The sequence below is a fragment of the Cygnus atratus genome, chromosome 1, assembly GCF_013377495.2.
Source record: "Cygnus atratus isolate AKBS03 ecotype Queensland, Australia chromosome 1, CAtr_DNAZoo_HiC_assembly, whole genome shotgun sequence".
NCBI classification, from domain to species: domain Eukaryota; kingdom Metazoa; phylum Chordata; class Aves; order Anseriformes; family Anatidae; genus Cygnus; species Cygnus atratus.
The window spans coordinates 44,815,004-44,838,964 of NC_066362.1; the positions used below are offsets into that span (position 1 = coordinate 44,815,004).

At 46.1% G+C, this 23,961-nt stretch overlaps 1 protein-coding gene across 1 annotated transcript; it reads right to left on the reverse strand.

The window, feature by feature from the left end:
- Positions 1-5,865: 5,865 nt before the first annotated feature.
- Positions 5,866-23,652, reverse strand: ERP27 (endoplasmic reticulum protein 27). The gene is made up of 7 exons (XM_035551911.2): positions 23,532-23,652; positions 23,235-23,335; positions 20,555-20,692; positions 16,959-17,072; positions 13,925-14,050; positions 6,933-7,130; positions 5,866-6,224 (listed from the first exon to the last, which is right to left on the reverse strand). The coding sequence occupies exons 1-7, from the start codon at positions 23,650-23,652 to the stop codon at positions 6,180-6,182; spliced, it is 843 nt and encodes a 280-aa protein (XP_035407804.2). The 3' UTR covers positions 5,866-6,179.
- Positions 23,653-23,961: the final 309 nt, after the last annotated feature.

Consider the following 23,961-nt stretch of genomic DNA (forward strand, 5'->3'; position numbering starts at 1 on the left):
GGGGAATGCTCGTCTGGAAACAGAGCCCGCTCAAACACACACCACCCAAACATGACATGCCTGCCTGTCACAGAGAAATTCACAGAGACAGATTTAATACATTAAACATAAACAAACCAGCGCCAAGCCTTTGGCAGATCATCACGGCTAGAAATAGAAGCTAGCCACTTCAGGGGCTTTGGGTTTGTGTGCGTGATGGGTTCCCAGCACAAGGACAGACATTCAGGCTAGCCCCAGCCCAAATGAAAGTAAACATTCCTGCCTGGATTTTCAAGAATGGGGTACAGAGGTGGGTTGGAGAACTTCAGTACCTCACAACGCACTGGGCAAGAAGCAGGAAGCAGCTCCAGAGCAGTTCATCTAAGGCAGGGGCTGTCTTGAGTGCCCCAGCAAGGATGTGAAGGCATGTAATGGTCAGAACCACCACACCCCTGGCATAACAAAGCTGATGATACAACTTTTTGGACTTTCCTTCGCTGCTTAATACTTTGTGCCACAAAACCCGTAGTACCAGTAATACTTTAGAGACCACTGTCATGCTGTCAGGGGCAGCTGGTCATTTGGAAGGGGGACAGGACAAGTAGACACATAAACCATCTCATTTCTATACAAACAACCACAGAAATAATCCCTCCCTATCATGTTAAATGCTGATAAAGGAGCTTTTCAAGTTACAAACATCCTGAGTACTGTTGTCTTTACTATTAAAAGAAGGAAGGTGTTTTTGTCCTAGATCACAGAACCAGTTCTGCCAAGAGGGACCGCTGAAATACCAGTCCCAGGATTCACAGATGAAGCAGAAATGGTAAGGCAACTAAAGATGGCTGATCCTTTGATACAAGCATCACTATCTCAGGTACAGCACCAGAAATACCCTGAATCTATTTACCTCTCACTGCAACAGTCCCTTCATTTCTGCAGTGCTGCTGTCTTGTTGAAGGTCTTGCCAAAACTAAAACATACCAAGCAGTGCCTCATTCACGTGTTCCTCTGACCTGCCATAGATCTTTTTAAATCTTCTTAATATGTGAAGATATTTTTAGAAATATCTGAATATATTGATATCAGGATGTCTTAAATAAGACATACGTTAATATCTTCAATAAAATATTCTTAATAAAAGAAGATTCTGGATCCAGGAGATCTGGGTTCTCTCTCCAGCCCTGCCCACAGGTTTCCTCTACAATCTGGGGTAAATTACTGTCTCTTCTGTTTCTTAGCCAAATAACAAAAATAATTGGCCAAGGAAAATAAAATCTTGATTACAATGGGAAGTCATGAAATAGCCTAGGATCAACACCCACACTGAATTCCGAAATGCCCAGGAATCCTTAAAGCACAACAGTGCTTTAAGATACTGAGAATATTGTGTCTATTATTTTTAAAAGTAATCTTTTGGGCATACAGTTCTGTATTACTCATTGATAAGAAAACAGATGAAGAGTTCTTCTTGGGGTGTTTATTCTGTTGATAACAGTCATTAATATAAATACAAAAATAAATAGACAGATAAATAAAAGGAAAATTGCAAGACCCCATCCTACTCCCCTAAATTCTTATAAGCAAACCGAGGGACATATTTCTCCCCACAGACCAAGGAACCAGAAGTGAACTGTACCAATGCTGACTATGTCTTCTGGTACCTGTGGAAGTAGTGACATGCTGTCTGTATCCTGTACCTCAAGAATGTACAAAGAGCAATACAACCAATGACTCAGCTGCTAGATAAACGGCAAGAATTAATGCTGGTGGTGCAGACGTTATACAAACCACATGACACGGAGGGCACTGAATTGCACAAAGCCCCTAACAAGATGACAAAATGTGGACTCTGGAGAGGGAGGAGTGGGAGGTGGGAGAAGTGAAGGCACACAGTACTCGTAACAGAGGGACAGGGAGAAACCTGGGTGAGCGTGTGGGGAGGAGGACACAGCACTGGTTACAGCCATGATAGAAAAGGCAAGTGCACAGCCGCCATACCCAGAGGCTTGGTGTAAAAAGGGAGGCAGTTATTTATGGGTCTTTCCTCTTACCTGGAGAAATGTGCTGCTTTGCAGCTCAGGTGAATAACCTACCTGCCTGGATTTTTAGGTACATTAGCAGTGAAGGGAGAAATTCAAAGGGGAGAACAAGCACTTTCTTCTTCAATATGCATCTGAGGCTTTGCAGGTTTTTCCACTGAGAATATTCCTCTGAAGTTTTCTTAGTGACTAAGCCAAAGTGGGTCAAAGAATAACTTGATTCACAGTCCCAGAAAAAATACTGCTATATTCTCCTCCCCATCATTATCAGCTCCCTGAGGTACCCACCCAGCACCTTCCCTCACTGACCCTTGCCTGCCCCCGATGGCATCACCCTCTGGACAAGTCCTCTCCTCCTCCAAAACCAGTCTCTGGCTCTTCTCTGCCCTGCTCTTTCACGCTTCTGCAAACCACTTCCTCAGCTGCATCCTTCAGATGATATTTTTCCCTCCTGTGTCAACTGCCCTCACCTCTTTGCCAGCCCATGGGCTGCAGTTAGTGGTGCTGAGGGGAAGCCGTCTTGTGCAGAGGTGCAGAGTGACTAAGCCCTGCGGTTTGTCCACCTGTAAGACAGGGTTTGCTTCTAATATCACTGCCTGGCTTTATTGGTCCAACTTCCACAGTTTAGGTGCAGAGGTGTTTGGACTGAAATTCTAGGTTCACCCTGTAGCAGACAGGGGACACTACAGAGGGCTGTAACACAAACATCTGCATCCTCAGGGCACTTGCAAGCACGAAAGAAAAGCGCCCGAGACAGCTGAACAGTGCTACAAGGATCTGGCAGCTTGCTTCTCCAGGGGAGGGTATGTGGGGAGCACTCATGGGACCCTGCCCTCACTTCGAAGGAGCATTCACTTATTTTATGTCACACAAAATAGTTCAGGGAAAAAAAAAAAAAAAAGTTAGTCCTCTTGCTGAACCTCCAGGCCTTTGTAATATTCTGCTTCTGGAGGTGTTCGAATCCTTTCTCACCAATGATGAATGTGAATTGCATCTTCCACAGTACAACCCAATTCCCTGTTCCCTGCTGTAAAGACAGCAGCTCTCACATGCTGCCTCAGCCTAGCTTTGCTGTTGGGCAGGCTTAGCTGCCAGCTTAGCTATTTTACAAGTCCTTTGGGTTCAGATGCTGCTACAGAGCAGGGGCTCTCACACCACAGTGTCCTGCTGTCAGTTTGCATTAAGCTCTTCCATCCCTTGAAAACCAGCCCAGCCTCCCCAGCCAGCTCAAAACATCTGGTCCAGACTCAGGTCAGAGATAACACAGCTGGTGACAAAACCCAAAAAGAAACAACAGAGATTGTCCCTCCACAAGATTCAGCCTCTGTTTTCTGCCTTGGACTTACCGTCACAGTGATTAAAACCAGTGCTAAGGCTGCATTGCAGAAGCCTTAGAGCACAGGGATTAAAGCAGACCCCTTGGCTCCATTGCCACCACTGTACAAGTCCTGGGGCAGCTAGAGGAGGAGGTGGCTTTTCCTGTGGTTGCCTTGTGGCTCCCAAGGTTGTTGGTTATGTTGCAGAGGGAATTAACACCCCCCTACACCACCCCTCAGTGAAGATCCCAAAAAGCTGTCCCTATATTTATCTGTGTACACAGTGAACAGAGCCACCGGGGACATTGCTTTTGCTCCCAGGTTTGTTTGCAGAACCAGGGCTTCTTTCACGTCCTGTTTTGTTTCCCTCTTACAGTGAGGAAGAATCACGTTGCTGTGCCCAAGTCCTGCAGTTGTCGTGTCTATACAGGGCCAAGAGAGGAACCTCAGACACCCATGCAGCAGGCCAGCACCCACACACTGTTTGGTTTGGACCACAGAGGTGCGTGACACTAGAAACATCTACAACGCCAAGGCTCCTCACAGATGTCTCTGCAGAAGGCCTTCCCACTGTACCTGGCTGCAGAGAAAGCAGTAAAACCCCTTCCTAGGGAGGAACAAACTATAGCCATAAAAAGGAGCAATTTTACCTTTGAAAGAGAGAAAGCGGAGTTCTTGCTAGAAGACACAGACCTGCACGTTCTGTGACTAGGCCTGGTTCAAAAGCAGGAGCTCAGAAATGTCTCGCATCACTGGCACAGGGATGTAGGAAGGCAGGCAGGAGTTTGCTCTGCCTGGACTCTGGGCCACTGTGAGGTGACCCATCTCTAATCCCCAAACCTGTAACATCAGATGGGGCCTGGGATGAGACCCTGCATCTCCCCAGTGCTTTGGAGGGGCCGGGCCCTGCGGTAACAGCCTCACTTAGCCTTTGAATCAAAGACAACTGCACTCAACTCTTCCTGCCTGGCACCACACAGGCCATGCGTGGGCCTGGCAAGCCTCATACATAGCGCGGGAAACTCCAGCGCACCTCAGAGGGCACCTGAGTTTAAAACAGTTTAAGGGCTGAGGGCAGGTGCCTCCACTTCCACCAGCCTAAAGAAATAAATATGCAACACGTAATGCCCCAAACTCACCTCTCCCATGACAGCCTCAGTTTTATTATCTAGCTGTGATGCCAAAGGTTCTCCCAGGCCACATGCAAACCAGAAGTCGGGGAGCACTCAGTTGTGACAAGGGAAAAACTGAACAGACAGAGGTGGTTTGCCGCTCTCTCCTCCCCTCTCTCTTTCCCTGCTCTCATCTAAACTGCCTCATTTAGGAAACAGTTTTTGGCTATTGCGTTGACCACAGAGCTTCTGAGATCCCATGTTGCCCACCTCCTTATCCCTTAAGGAAGAGCTCACTGTGCACAAATAACACGCTGTTCCTCAGCTTTGCCAACGCAAGGAACAACCTTGAATATTGCTTTGATCATCTATTCTCCCTTGGAAATGGGCAGCAATGCTGGTTCCCCAAATGACTGTTAGAGCGTTGGGCTTGCTTTAGGTAAGTGGAGGAGAAGGAAGGGTAGAGTACTAAAGCAGTTACATCCAGTTGTGGCCTTCACTATGGTGGCTGTCCATTATTTTGCATCCCCTCCAGCTCCTGACCTCTCCCTCTGTGGTGGGGAGCTGTGTTTGCCTCATCTGCAACTCTTTTCTATTCCCAGTTCTTTGCCTGATGGCTGAGAAAGGACTGAGGTTTCTCAGCTCTACGCCTCTTCGACTCCCTGTCCCAAGCCAAGTCTCTCAAGCCCTGAGACACAAAGCAGTCACTGTTTGACAGGAGCGTTCATGCTCTATGCCAAAGGATGCTGGGCCAAGTATGAGGCAAGGCTATTGCATGCATTTCATACAGCAGAAGAGACATAGCTCATATACCTCACCCCCTCTGTACCAGAACTGAGACCCCAGACACCTGCGATCCCTACAGACAACAGCCTTTCCCTCTAATGCAGTGTGAAGGTAGTTCCTATCTTGCAATGCAACTTTCTACTGCCATTCTACAACAGCTTCCATTCCTCAGCCTGCATCTCACTAATTTTTCCTGCAGCAGCTCAGATCTGCTGTACACAGTGCTCTTCTTATCTCAGAACCTCACAGAAATCTCTTGTCCTCATGGATCTGTTGGTCAGAGGTCCAATTCCATGGGGAATGACTCTTAGCAACTAATCCATCTGCTCAGACATTGCAAGCCTGGCTATATTCAGAGAGAGATTTTTGAGCTTACTCATTCAAAAATACATAGGCTTTGTCCTTAAGAGGCAGAAATGGGTAGTGGGAAATCACGTATTTGCATACAAATCAGGTTACTGACTTTCTGCTTTATTTAGAAAAATAAATGGAAAAGTTCATGTGACATCAAGGAACCAATCTGTTTCTAGTGTCAGGAGAGGCTGACAGTGGATCCCAGCATAGCACCAAAAGCAAAGAGAAGAAGTCAGGCACCATGAGAGAAACAGATCTGTCAGTCTCTCTGGGAACTACAAGCTATATCTGTGATATTGCCATTTTGCTGTATTGCCCTTTGCTCCATCAGAGGTGGTATGGAAAGACACCGGGTATTGCAATAGCAGAGCAAATCTAAGAAATGAGAAAAGAGCAAATCAGAAGGGAAGAGAGATGTGGAGAGAGGACAGACGGCATATATGTACATAGCATGGAGATGGGAATCCATGGCTGACTTGGCCCCTTAATCCTATTATCCCAGGAATTCCTGATCAGTGAGGCTCAGTGAACTCTTCATACACCAAGAACAGATGGCTCTAGGCACAGTCATCCTGTTGGCTTAGAAAGAATCAGAGTTCCTCATTGACGGCCTTCTTCTCTTGTTCCTCTTCTTTCTAAAACATATCAAAGGCATGAAATCAGTTTTGACATGGTTCAGTTTCTCAGCATAGTGATAAAAGGAAACAAGCCAACGTAAGTGCTTCCCTCTGTTCTCCATGCCTTTGCCCTGCCTATCCCATTTCAATTGCATAACAGAGGGTCCTGATGCACAAAGCCTATGTGTTACATAAAGGTGACATTTGACAAAGAGAGAACGCTAACACTGAGTGTTCACGGAGATTTAATTGTTCCTCTCCCAGCCCTGACCTCCAGTAGAGTCCTGAGCACATCTGTATACTCTGCTCTGTGGCCTTCTTGATAAATTTCCTTCCTATCCCTGCCACTGTCTCCCTGATCCCCTCCTAACTGCTGACAGCCACCATGACCATTCTCATTGTCCTAATGCACCCTTCACCCTACCTCCCCAGCTGCTGCTCCCAGAAAACAGATGCTTCCACTGAGACCTCCATACAGTTGCAGAGGTCAGAGAAGTCTTTTTGCTGTAGACTAAGAAGGCAGATGTCAATGAATAAAGAGGCTCTGCAAACACATCCATATCTGCTCTGCTCTAGATCTAATGCAAGTAAAAATGAAAATGAGGAGGTGGCAGGGTTGGGGACAAAGTCAAGGAACTGAAGTCATCTCCTGAAGAGCCTTGTGAGCAACACCATCTTCGTACGAGATCCCAGCTTCCTGTAGACTGTACAGGAGTGCTCCCTTACCTTTTGTATTCTTTGTAAGAAAGTATTACAGAAGTCCTGCACACGCTCAACAGAGAATTCATCCAGGGGCAACACATCGTGCTCCTCATCTGGTGTGTAGAATATAGCCAGAGCTGGAAGCTGGGACTTCTTCAGTTTGAAGTATGCCATCACTTGTTCATTGCTTTTCAGATTAATGTCTACCAGGATAAAGAGAATCTGTGATGTAAATAAGAGATAAAATGTGAGCTAAACAGAGACTGAGAGAGAAAAGAGATCCCCAAACAACAATCATTCAAAGATTAATAGTGATATTTCTGAAATGAGTTAGTGAAAACCTACCATACTCTGTTGGAATAACAATTTCTTCTGCCAGTAACTGCTCCTTGCAGTGAATTTTTCTGTATTTTATCTAGTCCATATGTACACTACCAAACAAAAAGTCTTGTTTTCTCTTCTTTAAAAATATATTCATAGTATGGCAGGAAGGCAGTCTCCTGTTCTCTTAATAGATGAAGAAAAAAAATGTCTTTCATCTCAAAGGCACATGTAGAAGAAGCTGATGCCTCTTTTTGCATGTTTTCAGGATAATATGCTCACATCCATGTAAGACCCAGAGTGGCATGTTAAAAAGGTATTTTGGTGTGTGGAAAATCAAACTCAATTGCAGGAATGTGGGAGTGAAGTACAGGGCAGCATAAGCCAGCAAGGATAAGAATATGAGAGTACCAAACACAAAGGGTGTATTTATGTCAGCTGCAGTGACTAGAAATGAAGGTGCAATCATTTGGGAAACAGGAATTGTTGGCATGACACCACTGTACGTAGAGCCAATCTCAGTGGAGACTTGTCAGACCTGGGGAGAGAAGCCCCTCAATGAGTAAGCCAGGGTGAGAACAGCCTGTATTTTTCTGGGCTCCTGAATACTCTTGGAGAGCAAGACCAAGACAACGATTAGGATACTGCCAGGCCAATTCAATAGTAATGATTTATCAGAATTGTTGACCTACCCCATGATTTATTTAAGAGTAAATTTCAACTGAAGTCTTAAAGGGTACACTAGGAATTTGTAAAAATTTAAAATTTTGGAATCTTAAAGATTTTTCTGTAAAATGTTCAGCTACCTCAAAAATGTTTGTTAAATCATCTCTTAATAGTAAATACAAACATTATGTATAAATTTCATAAAATAAATACAGCAATTAAACAATTTAATCAATGATCTGATTAAATAGAATCCTTCGGCAGGTGACATCCAAGCCAAAGAAACAAACATCCAGCTAATATGCATCACTTGATCTTCCCTTTAAACCTTGCAGTCTACTGGACCTAGCATATACAACGTGCCTATGGACATGGGTATGACTAATTTATACAAGAAAAAAGAGGAGTTTAAGAAAGAACATTAATGCAATGTGAATATGATATGCCCAGTTCCCAGGCTGTGACTCATGTTTTCCTTTCTTTTCAATCAAAAACACTCAAATTAGTTCAAAACTTTTTCTTCTCTAAAAATAAATTTGGTAAATCTACAATCCTTTATTAAATGTGTTCTGCAAAAACAAAAGCAAAACAGCAAAGAAAACAACCAGATATATCTGGAAACTTTCCTAGGCAACAGCCAATAGGAAGAGGGGATATTTAGGCTGGTATAAGGTTTAACTGCAGTTAATCAGTGTGATAAAGAAACGAGAACAATAGTTTCACTGGATATGACAGACATCTACCACTTGCAATTTCTCTGCCAAAAGTCAACCGTGCCCTAAGGGCAACAAGCTAATGAGCTGACAGGTTGTGGGGAACTTCTCCCAGAGTGCTAAATTCATCCTTTTGTAGGATAAAACACCAGGCTAGAGAAGCATCACAAATCCAAGGGTCACAGATCTTAGTATCCAATCTAAGAATTGAATTCCAAGCTTTCAGCTGGGGCAGAAAGAATTTGAACAAGCCTTCTGCTGTAGGGCTCTCTTTCCAACATGCATAACTGGAAACAGAGGTTACTGTTGGAGGGAAGCACTTTCAGAGGGATGGTACAGGGGATGGTATCATATTTTTCATCATTTCAATCACCAACTTTTGGTTTTCTCTATGAAAGATTCACTAGACAACAACATTTTGTTAATCAAATGTTAAACACAAATTTAATCAAAAAAAGCTTTTAGAATACCTAGTTTGTTAAATGCTATTTTTTTCTATGCAAAAGTTCCTCCAGCTTTAAAACAGATGAGTAGCATTTTAAAATGGTAATATAAACGTTAGTCAACATTCTTCCCTTTATCAAGTTTCCAGCCTTTGTTAAAAATACCCAAACTAAGAAGCTATCTATGAACACAAAGAACAGAGTAAGAATAAAAGGATAAAAAGTTTGAGCATTAGAACCCCAAACTTTTTTTTCCTTCCTTGCAGAAGAAAACAATTAAAACACATGAACAGTAGGCCCCTCAGCTAGGACAGATAACATCATTCACAGTTCTTGACTTGGATCCCTCTAATGACTCACATTTGGCTCACACATTTGCAGAATGACAAAGTACAGCAAAAGTTCCTTCCCCTTTTGTGAATGATATTCCAGAAATAAGGGAGAGCCAACAGTTTTATCTGCCCACTGTCAGTCGAAAGAAGACACCTTAATGCCAATCACATGTGTTTAAGAATGATATATTCTTCTAAGTGCAATTACGTGGCATGACTCCTCCTTCAGGATTCATGAATCTGTGCATCCTGCACTGGATGCACTCCAGGCTTCCTGCCAAGGCTGGTGCTGCCTTGAAGTCACAACTGTGAGGCAGCCTGTAGGGTGCCCTTGCACTGAGGCCACAAGCACTGGAAGACAGTCACCTCAGCAGCAAGAAACCAAGCAGATTTCTGAATGGGGACATGTCCATGATAGATTCCACCTGGTGGAACTGGCATTTTCTCATACAAAATTTATTTTGTTTTATGATTCCCAGCTAACTCTAATCATAAAGAATAAATGCAGTAACCATGGAAAATTGTATTGACCCTCAGACAAAATTCACTTTGCCTAAGTCCTGATAGCCAAATCTTGGTCTGGTCTCAGGCAGTGATCTAGGGCAACCTCTACAATAAATGGTGACAGGCAATTTATTTCACATATTTTAGAAGGGAAGAAAGGATGCTTATCCTCCTCCACCAGTGCTGAATACAGTCTAAAGTCTTTGCTCAAACTCTTTACCAAAACTATAGCTCACCAAAACAAATTCCCCTTATGATGCCAACTCTCATATCACTGCTAGAAATTATGTAGTTTCATCCAAAATAGAAAACTTGTTTTCTATTTCAAACTATCCTCTACAATAGTTATTTTTTTTACTCCTGAAGCAATTTTCTATGAAATTGTTTTATCTTGTACCAATCTTCTTGCCTGTGTTCAGAGACCTGCTACTAGAGACAGTGAAGGTTCTAGTGTACGTATGAGGAACTCTCAAAACAAATTCTTCCCTCCAGACATGATATTCTAAGAACACAGAACACAATGCAGTATTATCTGTGCACTGTCATCTGCAGTACACTCTTTCAAAGATTTTTTTACACTGGTGCTGTCTTGGTGTCTTGACAACTTGCTTCCTAGCCCAGTGCTTTTAGAACATGAAGTTCCTGGTAAATACTAAGATATGGAATGATGTTATTTTCCAAGGAACTCAATGTAATTGAAAATAGTACTTCAATGGTAGAAACCAATTTCATGTTTCTTAGTTTTCTCTCTACAGAAGACCAAAAGGAAGGATGGTCAAGCTTCATATACAGTGTTTGATATTGAGCTTTATGGAGCTGTGACCTTCATTTTTAGGAGACTGTATAAGCCAAAAAAAAATTCTGAAACTTGAGTAATTTCTTGAGTAGCTTACATAGAACACCAAAACAAAAAGAAAACATCAGTCATGAATTAAACAAAAAAGCTATTAAAACAGCTTTACTTCAAATATCTGCCAAGTGACAGACATTCCATATTTATGAGTTTCCCTGTTTATGGCTAAAAGGAGGCATCTCTAAAGATAATCTGTCTCAGTTCTGGAGCAATCAAAGTCTGGCAAGAAAAATAAGAAGTGTGTGAATGACAGTGTCCAAGAGAAAGGACACCATCCTTTCCTTCTCATAAAAGACCTCCTGAAGGATTCTCAGCAGTTTCTCAGAACTCATTTCTAAATGGGTCTACATATAAGTTAAAAGGGACTTTGAGAACATGACTACCCACATCTTTCTGACATTATAAGCCATGTTATATCAGTTGCAGCAGAAGCTGCTTTTGTTATTCCCAGCATCATCTTACTGAAAAACTTCTGCAAACACCTGTGAGGTACACCATCTGTAATTATCATGTTATACTCTAATGTTGTGGAAAGAAAACTGAAGATGCTCATGTTAGTTTGGCTCACTAGCTAACCCTGACATTTCCTTTCCAGTAGAAAGCTTGGATTCTTGGCAGTATTTTTGCAAATGACCACATATTTGATCGCTGTGGGATCCTTCCAAGGACACTGGTGGGTTCACTCTTGCAGCTGCAGTGCTGAGTTCTGTCTGTTCACTGTTACCCACCCACAATTGTTTCTCAAGATCTGCTAGAGAAGCACCATGTTTATTGTGATTCTTGTCAGCTCTTGGTAACTTAGCATCATCTAACATTTGCATTTTCCTCTCCAGCATTTTACAGCCCTCAGGCTCCACTATCAAATCTAGAAGAGTCCTCCAGATGAAAACTTGAGATTTGTCCCAGGCAAAAATGAAAAGATCACAAACCAAAGATGAAGGGACCATAGCCCAGGAACTGGTAGGCAAATCACCTCTTTATGATCTTTTTTTTCATTCTCTCGGGTCAGCCACTTACCAGCACTTTCTCTTCATCTCCCTGTGAGTTCAAGCAACAGGTTCTCCTCTTCCTACATCTGGTGATGACAACAACAAGGACTTCTCTTCCCTTAGACCCCGGCAGAGATGTGTGCAAGGATGGGTACCCCCAATCCTTCCTGAGAACCCTCTGAAGCCTGTGTCAGTGTTCTGCACTGTCACTGAGGAGAAGGCGTAACACAAATCCAGTCTCCCCTCTCTCTTCTGGCACTCTGCACGCACTGTGAAACACTGCTGGATGCAGTGGTACACCCTTAGAGTGGGCCTGAACACCTCTCCACTGCACAGCAATGCTTGCTGAAACCACTGACAGAGCTAACTCCGCAGCACAAACAAGCCTTTCAGCACCAGCCTACAGGCTGTGAATTTTTCACTTGTAATTCTGAATAAATTTCAATTCAAGAATCTTACATTTATTAACAGGACAATTTGCAAGCCACAAAAAAAGCAAATGGAGACAACCCTAAGTGGGCATATTGCTCCGCTTACTCCTTAGGATCCAGATCTAAGACCCAGGTGACCTGAACAGAGGTAACCTTACTCTTTCTTACTGCTTTGTAAGAAGGCAGTCCAAATCACAAATTATTTTGCAGAATGACCCTCCTTTGGGAAAAAAGAACATACTAGATTCCCAGTCCCTTCATCTAGGTGTCTTGCAGTACCCTTGCAGTAATGTTCAGATAATTAGTCAAATGCCCACATCTTTAATCCCTATATTTTATTCTGGGAAACTTCCTCTGGACTGATTCAGTGGGAAACCTGCCTGCACAAATGTAAAAAAAAAAAAAAATGTTAAGATTTGGATTGTTGGTAATTCATAAATTATTTGGACTTCAGTACAACTTTTCATCCAATGCTTCATGAGAGATTTCTAGGAAAATTATTCCCACTCACTCAGATCTAGGCATCATATTAGGGGAAAACTGGCTGCAGCTGCATCAGCAAGGGACGGTGATGCTCAAGAATATTGTCTTAGAAAAGTTAGCTGTTTGGGGGAGACCTGGATCTGGCTGTGCTGCTTATGGGCAAGGATAATGGTGTCATTGTAACACTTATCTCACATGTGACAGCTGGAATTTTTCAGATAAACGAGTCTTTTTTTTATCAGCATGTATTTGTTAAAGCAAAACACTTTTCAAAAGACCTTTTGACTTTCATGAACGGTTTCTGCCTGCTCTCTTGACAATGGGTGGTAGAGATGGCAAGGTCAAAAGAAGTCTTGCCATAAAAAAAATCTGAAGTCTTCTGAGAGTGCATGGTTCTGAGGTGCCCTCCCCCCTCCCCCCCCCAATTTGGAGATGAAGATATACTTGATTTTTAATCTGCTCCTTCAGTACTGCAAACAGATGCATGCAGATATTCTTGTTCTCAAACCCAAACTCTTCAGCTCCACATTTCTCCCAGGACGGTCACTTTCACTGCCACTCAGTTCAGCCCTCCCCACTGCTGTGATCCTCTACCTCTTCCCATTTGCTATTCTCCCCCAAGTTAAATGCCTGCCTGTTGTTCCCAATCTTCCTTTCTCTGTCCCCTGACCCAAATTCCCCTGTAAATCAGATGCTGGCAAGGAATCAGCCATGGAATGATGAACTGCCTGGGGAACTCTGCCCACACAGAGGTGGGAACCAGGGGAAATTTCTCTGAAAGACCCCATCAATCCCACGACCTTGCTGTGGTAAATCCAACAAAACCCACCCACGATTCCAACCAGAGGGCTAAGGGTTAAGAAGTTCTGCGACATTAACTGCTGTCTGGTCACTTATATAATGCTCCTTGGCATCTCTCAGGCTGTATATGCAAGATCACCTCTCACACCAGTGGAATGTGACCACTGCCGGGCTGAAGTGCAGCAGCTGTTCGTCATCTCCCAGGGCAAGGGAACAAAACTGGACCAGAAGCAAGGAAGCACGCACTGTCCCACTGAGAGAGTGGGGGAGCAGAATACAAAGGATATTTTTCCCACATGGAGGCAAAACTGACAAAAGATGAACAGATCCAACCTCCCCACTTAATGATCCAGCTAATTGTCTGTTCATCCCACTTGGCCATTGCTCCCCTAATGCACAGAACAGGAGACAATGCGGAAGAAACCACTGTCCTCCTATTTTTCTCTGTCATGGCTCCCCTTCCTCTCTGTTTGGACTTACCTTCTTCTCAAAGAGCTCTGCTGCCACACGATATCTGTGCATTCGCTCAGGGTGCTCTGGGGACTTTTTGTCTGTGATCAGGAGGAGATGAATCTCGAGAGAACTGTGCAGCACACCTACGGCTGTCTGCCAAAAACATGGCCACCACAGACAGAGAGAGAAAAACACACAGACAAGGAGATTGAGAACATTCAGTGCGCATTGGATGCACTGCCAGAGGGACATCAATCCTCACGCCTCAGTTGAAGTCTCTTTGCAAATCAGCCCAACAAGCAGGACAACCTCCTTTACAGCAGGAGGGATCCAGTCTGGGTTTTTGTGGAAGCACTTAACCTCTTGGTTTTGCTTATTCCTGAGCCAAGAGTCTGAAAACTACGAGTATTCCTCACTGGCCTCAGGCCAGTCAGTGACTAGGCAGGGGGACTGCCTGGATACAGCAAGCTGTCATCTAGAGGGACAAGAAGGAATTGGAAAGGTAAGGCCACCAAACACAGTGCCCTGAATCACTGGGGCCCAGCACCTGACTGAAATGGGAACAAGCAGGCTGGAATGATTTGGGGTGCTAGGGTTGGTGTGTCCCCTTGATCCCTTTGTGCAACATGTGCTGTGCGTTAAACAAGGATGAGTCCAAAGCCTCATTTCAGCAACCCCAGGGGCTGGGCAGCACGGAGTGCTTTGGGCTAGAATTGCCTCTGCAGCCCTGCCGGGGGAAGGACCTGCATCTGGCAGTGCCCTGGGCAGGGACAGCGCACAATGGCCCTCTGTGAGGAGGCAGGGCTGGCACTGCCCAGGAAGCCTTTGCACCATCTCCAGGCACTCAGTCGCTCCTCATCCCCCTTCCCCTGCAGCCTCTCCCTCAAACCAAACAGAACAGGGCCAGGCTGCTGCTGGCCTGCTGCCTCACCCATGTCACCGAAACCATGCTGGTGCAGGCAGTAGAGATCCCCGCCAGGACTTCCCTGGAGGAGCAGAAAGTTTCCACACGCTCCAGGAGTAACGGGGACGGGGTCAGGGAGTGCATGTCTGCAAGGGCTGTGCACCACAAAGCATCCAATTTCTGGTGACCAGGACTTTCCCTTAGCCTGATGTTGATTGTACATTTTGTATCACTTCATTTCTCTGTGCTGTGCAGATGGGGCAGGGGAGAGTAGAGGGGAAGCAAACCAGGGTTAAAGAGCGTTAGAAGACCTCATGGAAGAGGACAGGGCTGAAGGTGAGGGTGAAACCAGGCAGCACCAAGAGCCACAAGGACAACGGGGGCATGGCTGGAGCAGCAGCTCCTCTGGCAGCTCCTCACAAAGGTGCATCTGTCCACACAACCTTTTGCAAGCGATTTGCATAGCTCATCATCATGGCTGGATCACATTGCACTCTCCTGGGAGGTACACAGGGTAAGCACTGCCTAAAAATGACTGAAGTACGTGGGCGAAACAGTAAGGGCCCCAGGACAGGGAGAGAAACTCTTGGCAGCACTCAGTTTGATCCCTGTGATCCAAGCCCATGCTGACCTGCAGCATACTTGGATGTAAACAGCATATGCACTGGGAATAAATATTTATGAAAAAACAAGCTATGCTAGCTGACCTGGAAGGGCTTCAAGCCTTGGACGGCAGGAGGCACTGTTAATTGCAGCACCTTGCTAGGGATCCACAGTGTCGGGAAAAAATGAAACGGGACGTGCGTTGCAAGCCAGTCTGAAGGGACCGGCTGAACAGCTCAGGGGCTCTGGGTCAAAGAAACAGTCTGGGCGCTAAATGGGACGCCATGGAGCAAGAGCCCCAAGTATCATCAGAAACGCATGAAGAAAGAGCCAAGATCTGATGAATTGCAAAAAGACCACAGTGGAGGCTACAAGCCTGGCCATTTATGAGGATAACAGGAACATCCCCACTGTCGTTACTTGGGTGATCTCGAAGAGCTGTAAGGACAGCGGGGCAGAGTACAGCTTTTTTGTCCTAGGAAATGTTCCATCATTTTGAAATGTTTTTCATATCCCTTATGTAGATGAAGTAAACAAAAAAAAAATCTGCTTTTTTTTTTTTTCTTTCAAAGAAAGAAGAACAGAACTTCTGCAGTATTTCACTCTGGAAAGAAAATGTTGCATTTCCAAAACAGAATGCTCTCTCTCCTGGCAGGCTGAACCTGAACCGGGAAATGTGCCAGCCCTCTTAGCTGATGTTTGGCATCCATTTGAAAAGGTACAGCTTTGAAACAGGTCAGGCCATTCTCCTTTGATTAAATTGAGCATGGTCAGCATTGCTGTAGCCACTCACAAGTCTGCAAAAGACCCTGTCAGCAATGACAGTCTCAGCCTTGCAGCCAGCTGGGCTTCACAGCAACCAGCCCAGTGAACTGCTAGCGCTTCAGAGGAGCCAAACTCCTCAGTCACCCTCTCTACAGGGAAGGAGCACTGGGACCTTCTGATTGTCAGTCAGGTGGGTGAGTTAATGAAGATGGCCAGCATGGAAGCATCCCATGTCTGATTTTTTTTTTTTTGGTTGAACTGACAAATTATGGGGTGAGGGATGGTGGGGATGGGAAAAAATTTTGCTTGGGAAGTTTCCAACCAGCTTTTGAATATGCTTTCAAATAGCCAGGTTTATGTAGAGCCCTTTTTGTTGGGTGATGAAGGAAAGCCTGCCTCCTAGAAGCAGGTCATTTGGGTTCCCATGTTTCTTGAGGCTTCCCAGCCACAGAGATGGGCAGGGCCTGCAGGCGTGGTACGACATGGTAAATGCCCAAGGGTGGAAGCAGCAGGAGCAGTAAGAAATGCAGCTCTTTGCCCACCAATGCCCCAGATTTATTGGAAGGCCAGAGGAACTGCCTGCTTTCCCCTCCCCACCCCACCTGAATGCCCCAGTGCTGCACCTGCTCCCACTCACTCTATGCAGTAGCAGCAAAGAGTTGTGTGTCTTCCCCAGCCCCACTGTGGCAACCCTTGCATCCATCCACATGCATGAACACTTGGGCCAGAGGAGGCCCATGAGGAGGAGGCTGAGTGCTGGGGTGAAGGCTGTGAGGAGCTGGTAATTACCACAGGGTTGTACTCCGTCACCAGGCGGAGCTCGTTCATCCGAATGAAACGACTCATCTTCTCAGCATTGATGTCTTCACTGTCCACATCCAAATCTCTCCGGTCATTGTCTGCCTGAAGATATGCAAAGACACCTCCAGTCACAGCTGTCCTCTCCTCTCAGTACCTCCTCCAGAGCTGCTGATGGCTCTCAACCACAGAGACACCCACCCCTGGGACAACACCCTCCCCTTCTTTCCAGGACATAATCCCCATTTCTTGAGGTCCAGAACTATTAGACCTACAGAGGTCTGCCACCACTTTGAGATAAGGATCTTCCACCCTCCCTCAGTCTCCCAAGGACAAGGCAAACTCATGGCATAACAGAAATCCCTGAGGACCAGACATCCCTACCATTATCTGCTCCTACTGCACTGGAGACAGGGAGGATTAGCTGATAAACTCTTCTAGGAGTTGTGGGGAGAGATCATTAATATAGCCTAACTCCTTACGTAGATTTTGGCTTTACATCCCTCTTTAAAATCTTCATCTGCTTATTCTATTTCTTCTACAAGTAATAAACATTGGCACGGGACTATATGGATTTCCTGGAAACATTGTGCAAGCAGGAAATCTCTCCAATAAAAAGAGGATTTTTTTCCAGTACAGCAGAAGAAAAAAAAAATCAAGCACAGCACATTTTAGCTTTAAAGGACTATCCATCCTGCCACACATCTCCCCACACTCACAGCCTCCAACCCCCAAGATATAATTTTATTGAGGTTTGCTTGACTTGGTAAACAGAAAAAGCAGGCAAACATCAAATAATGGTTAAACCACCAAATGGGGCACAGTTGCTGTACACTACCACTGCAGGAGGTGATTGAGTTGGGTCATGGGGGTGGTAAGCTGTGACAAGCAATGGGATCAAAGTTTGAGATTTTAAGATTTTTCACACACGTGTTGAACGAGGTTCTTGGGGCTGAGAAAATGTCCACATGCACACCCTGGATTTTATTCTCTGCATGTGTACAACCTCTGAAAGCACTTGTGTTAGTTTTTCCAGTGGTGTGCAGACATCTGAAGCCCTTTTTGCTGTTCTGTGGTCATTCGCAAGGTCTTTGATCTGTTAGGGGACCACTGCGCCTTTTCTGGAAAACCAAGCTGGTGCTTTTCAGACTGTGCTGTCTGATTCCTCTCACAGATTTGCTCCAGCATAAAATGAAAGGGCAGCTGTACTGAGTAAATGGGATCAGGCCAGTGCAACACCTGGGCGGGCGAGATCAGAGGAGCCTTGGGAACCAACCGAAAGCACCCTGGACTCCACAGAAAACTTTCTCTTGACTTTTGTGGGCTTCTGTAAACTCATGGTTTTCATGTTGGGATAATAATATCCTTCATCTGCTCTCAACATTTAGGATTCCATGAAAAAAAAAAAAAAAAAAAAAAAAAGGGTGAAAAATATCCTGCCTCTAATAGTTGAAACTCTGGCCAAAATGTCTTTATCACTCTATATAATTAGCTTAGTAGCATCTGTTAATTAGGTCCTTTTTAGGTCTATCAGGCCAGATCCTTCAACAGAATAAATCAGTTTTGCTCCACTATATGCAAAGAAGTCTCAGCAGCCCTTCCTGCTACTGTAATTATAAACTTCTCAGCCTTATATGTGCTTCATACTATGCAAAAGGAAAGAATGAGTTTATGCCTCTGATTCACTGCTATCCTTGTCACCCATCTTTGTACTCTTCAAATGAGTATTTCATTCCAAGTTCCTGTCTCAGTTCTTTTTTCTTTTCTTTTTTAGCTCTGACCCCTTACTCCTACACAGTCTCCAGCACAGAATAAAAGAAAAAATAACGTCTGAATAACTTAATTTTAGGGAAAAATGAAAATTAGGTAAGAGAATTGTCAACCCCATTTGAATCTCACTAGTGTGTTTGTTTCTTGCTTTTTTTTTCCTATTAAACAAGAGTTCAGCTGCAAAAACTGGACTGTGAACAATGAAGTTTCAATATAATACAAATTCCCACAATCCAAACATTTCAAATACACTTCAGATATCAAATACCCTCCCAATGCAGTCATCCTACTATCTGCCACAGTGCATAAACAAAGGATCTTTTCAAAGTTTTTGGAAGAAAATCACCATGCCTAAGAACCAAAATTGAGATGGGTGTTACTTCAAATTGCAACATCTGCACATGGCAAGCAAAAAGTTAAACAAAAGGACCTGCCTTCCTGTTGGTCACTCTTAGATCATTCTCCTTGCACTGTTTGGATAATACCAGTGGTAAACACGAGGCAGGAAATGATGAGAAAGAAAGGGGAACAAACTGGCTTTTGTGATGTTGTACAACCTGCATCTAGAACTTGGCCAAGCTACCACATCCAGCTCCTCTATTACACTGAGCCACTCTGTCAGCTTAGAGTTCTTGTGACACAGCACTTCACAGCCTTTTAGGACATCTTGTACCACCTAGTGTCCCTCTCCCCCTCTGACATACCTCTCTACCCAGTTTTCAAGTGCCACATGGGGCAACAGGAGGTAGCTGATATGCCTGCTTTTAGCTTTTGTTTGGATTGCTTAAGTAAGGACATGGCCCTTCCAAACATTGTCTCCTTACATTTCAGCAAGAATACCTTCAAATTCAGAGTGAAGCACCAGCAGCTACAGCTGGAGTCAATAAATAAATACATAAATAAATAAATTGAATTTGCACAGCACCCATCCCTCAGAAACTGCAAAGTAACAGTATTAATGGGTCCATGCCCAAAGCATATTTAGGCAATTAAATCTTCTAAACATAGTGTAAGACCCAAGACAGATCAGGGTGTTAGGAACTTCTTTTGGTGGCAGAGCATCTATAGCTGCAGATCCACAGCCTGGATCTGGTTTCAGTCATGATGGAAAAGTGGTGCACCCAGGGAGACAGACAGCTCTGCCTGCCTGAAGCGACACTTGGCAAGATTTGTTTTCAAGCCTGCTGTGTTGATCCACCGTAACATGGCCCGTAGAGGCTTTTCATGTGTCTCAGGAGGCTTCCCAAAACCACAGAAACCCCATCCAAGTAACACCATGCTCCAGACTAGCTGCTCAGAAACACAGCCATCATTCTTTGCAAAGCACTGAGCACGCACTTAAAACGGAGCATCTCATCAGGTTAAGAACACTGCTTGTGTCAGGGATGCGAAAAGTAAAAGACCTCTTCAGAGCAGCAAGCTCTACAGGTAAGCTTTTGTGTGCTCGTGCAGGCTGACTATCAACGATAAGCCCTTTCTGGCTTCCCAGCTCTAGGCAGAGCTGAGCAGCTTTAATCCCTTTCTTTATCACTACCAACCAGCAATTACATTTCCTCTGTAACACGGTTGGGGGCAGTTTTTAAGTGCTTGTTGTAAAACCTCGCTCACTAAAATTAGTCAGCAGGGTAATTTCAAAAATAAAATAGAACAGAATAAGGTAAAATAAAGTAGAATAAGGAAAATAAAATAAAATAAAATAAAATAAAATAAAATAAAATAAAATAAAATAAAAATAAGATTAAAATAAATAATAAAATAAATAAATAAAATAAAATAAAATAAAATAAAAGTAGTGTGGAGGAGATGGGCTGCGGCACCCTGCGGAAGAGCATGAGGGTGCTCGCCGAGACGCCGAAGTGCTCCAGGACGGCGGGGCTGCTGCTGATGCCGACGGGCACCTCGGGGATGCGGCCGGCCGCCAGTCGCAACTGGGCCGCCGCGGCCCCCTGCGGCTCCTGCGGGGCACAGAGAGAGGAGGGCGGTGAGAGCAGAGCAGAGCGGCCCGGCCCGGCCCGGCCCCGCCGCACGCCGGCGCAAGGCCGACACCTACCGGCCGCCCGCGGGGCCCCCTCGCTCCGCCATTTCGCGGCCGGGCCCGTGCCTTCCCCCCTCCCCCCGCCACACGCTGCGATGCCCGCCTGTCCCCGCCTGGTCTTCACCGCCTTTCTCGCCCCCCTGCTGCGGTGGTGGGGAGCCCTGGAGGTCTTGGAGGGGTGATGTGGGATGGTGTGCTCACAGAGCCCAGAGGTAGCACACTTGTGCGCGTATGTGTACTATACACACGGTAAAAATACATCATTAAGATAACCTCTTGATTCTGGAGTCAGTGGGTTACACTTTTTAAACACCCTGGGTTAACGGTATCCTAGTTCCTTTGAAAAGGAACCTATCTTAAACCTACCCTTTAAACGTAGCAAATACAGCTGCATCAAAGCATAGAGCTGTGCAATTCCTCAGTAAGCTGGGGTCCGCTCCCTTCAAGTGAGAGCATTCACTGCAGCCTTAGACCATGTTAAAGCATCCCTTACTATTTCCATTCCTGGCTTTTCTTGTGAGGGATGCATTTTTGGTACTCCTACTTACTGGATTTAAATCCTCAAGACACAGTCTGTGCTTGGAAATTGTTCTGTTTTTCTTTTCGATTTGAACCATCAGCTCAGCTGTTTGCGAGCCCAGAGAGAATGGAAAACAAAATTCTTTCTTCGTTCGAAGAAAAACAGCTCTTGTGACCTGTTTTGGAAATGCGAGCTCATCGACATGGCTGCGGTGAGAGCACTAAAGCATGGTGTGGGAATAACCTCACTTTGTTTTCGATCATTCCTGTGAAAAATGGGGTTTAATCCGGCCAAGCAGGCCCCTTTCTCGCACAGGCACACAGGGTTGCTGGAGCAGCGTGCTGTTTTTCCATCATGGCATGCAGCTCCCAGTCAGGGAGACCATGCTCATTATATGCGGAGCTTGCTGAGCCGCGTGCTGCAGTGAAATGAAAGGCTGCAGCGGGGAAGTGATTTATGGTGAAGAGAGAACATGGGCATTATTTGGATGAATATACTCTTGGGCGGAGGGCCAAGACAAGCCCTCATGGCACTCATACATCCTTATCTGCTGTTAAAAGGCAGCCCTGTTGTGCTCCACATATTGAGCACACGCCAAGCTGCTGGCTGCTGGCAGCCGGGGCTGTCCCCACACTGCAGGACAGCACAGTCATCCCTCCCTGCCCTGGCACCCCCTCTGCTGCCTGGGACCAGCGTCCTGTTAACATCAGTGAATGAAATCGTGCAGCAGGAGGGAGGCAGTGGCACAGGACATTGGTGGCACGAGGCTTTGCCTGCAGGAGGTCCCAGTGCACAGCCCTGCCGCAACCCCAACCAGCTACCCAGGGGCAAGGAGACATCTGAGCAACTTTCCTTCTGCCTGTGCAGATTGCCTCGCTGGCTTGCAGGAGCTCTGAGGAGCTCTGAATGCCTGCAGGCACCCAACCCGAGGCAGGTGGTGCTCTGTGATCAGTGTTTAGCAAGGCCCCTGGGGCGTAAGCCTCCAGCACTCACACACTTGTTGCAGCAGAAGCATCGGTCCTTGCTCTGCAGTGTGCTGCAAGATGCTGTTGCCATACACCAACCTCACGATCACCTCCCTGGGCAGCCCTCCAGCCGCAGGACCAGGGCAGGAGGAGGAAGGGGCTTCCAGAAAGGAGTTATTTTTGAAAGGATGAAGTCCTCTCTGCCAAAAGGCATGAGGCAGTGTATGGGCAGAAGTAGCCCAGCGCAGAGCTCAAGGAGAGAAAAAAAGGTGCAACTTGGGGACCTTAAAAATGAAAAGGATCCTATTGACCTCTGCTTTGTGTTGCTTTAACTCAATAAGGTTTTTGTGTTGTTTTCTGAGGAAATGTATTCCTGCCCTTTCGAGAGCAAGAGGCACACACACATCTACTAGTCACTCTAACACCTTTGGCTGATTTCAGTTGAGTTTAGTCACTGAGTGACAGAGACCCCACGGGTATCAATTTTGGGAACGAAGCAGCCAGACAGACAGACTGTGCCAATAATCCCCCAAGAGGGAGCTGAGCTTGGGCCCAAACCCTCTTAGAAGTCAGAGGACCCGTACCAGCACTGCTCCCTGAGACCCAGCTTCCTCGGCCCCATCACGCAGGCAGTGCCTTGCGCTGCCCTCAGTGACTAAAGCCAACAGCTGATGTTCCCACTCACCCCGTGCCAGTGCACTCACTTTCTCTGCCACCCACGTTCCCCTCTTCCTTCCCCTGCAGCATTTCCCTTTCTGCCGCTCCAGGGCTCCCACCAACAGCTTCACAGTCATCCTTTGCTCCTACTCCCTTTCCACGCACCCCTCCCCTAATCCCCCCACACATCTGTCACAGCCCCAGCACCTTTCTGTGGAAGGGGCTGCCGTCTGAAGGTGTTTACACCACATCTATCCCCACTCTCCCACCAGGGCAGGATCCGGCTCCCACCTGGCAGAGGGGAGCTGCTGCCAACACACCTGGAAGAACCCAACGACCGCCACCTCCGCCCCGCTGATGAAGGCCTCCACATCCGTGATGTTGTTCAACAGGACGAGTTTCTCTGCATCTCCCTCTGCGCCTGGAGAGGACAGGTCAGGGTGGGGCAGAGGGCACACGAAGAGCAGCTCAGAAGCTTCCCCCCACACACACGCAGACATCCCACCCCGCGTGTGCTGCCCCCACAGCTCTCCCACCAGGATACAGGGTACAAAGCTTGCACAGCACACCCTCAGTGAGGTGGGGTCCCCACGCCAGGCCCAGGAGAGCAGACTTACTGTGGGATGCAGAGCCGCTGTCTTCAGCACAGCCTGCCGGGGAGCCCCCGGCAAGGAGGATGACAAAGAGACACAGGAAGACGGAGGTGCCCATGGTGCCAGCTTGCCCTCTCCTCACCATGCCACCTCTGCTCCTCTCCTTGGCAAGTGACACGTCAGCTGCTTCTGGGGCTCGCAGTCCCGCCCAGGGAAGTGGGAAAGGAGCAGCTGGCCAGGGGCAAAGCCTTCAGCTCCTGAGATTATGTGTTGGCTGGGAGAGAGCCCAGGGCCTCCCAGCTGTGTGGGCATCAGCCTCAAAGAAGCTCACCATGCCAGTGTGCCCTCACCCACAGCGGTGGACATCTCAGCTCTTGCACCCACACAACCAGGCACCCCAGGCTGTGAGAACACCCCTCTGCATAGAGGGAGCCACTGCACCTCCTCAGGTGCT

Bases quoted from the DNA above. Each gene is read 5' to 3' on its own strand.
- ERP27 (XM_035551911.2), bottom strand. From the start codon at position 23,652: ATGGTGAGGAGAGGGCAAGCTGGCACCATGGGCACCTCCGTCTTCCTG. The intron at 14,051-16,958 runs GTAATTACCAGC...TGTTTTTGGCAG, and splicing joins TGACGGAGTACAACCCTGTG to ACAGCCGTAGGTGTGCTGCA. The intron at 7,131-13,924 runs GTAAGTCCAAAC...TTTACATCACAG, and splicing joins CAGAGCTCTTTGAGAAGAAG to ATTCTCTTTATCCTGGTAGA.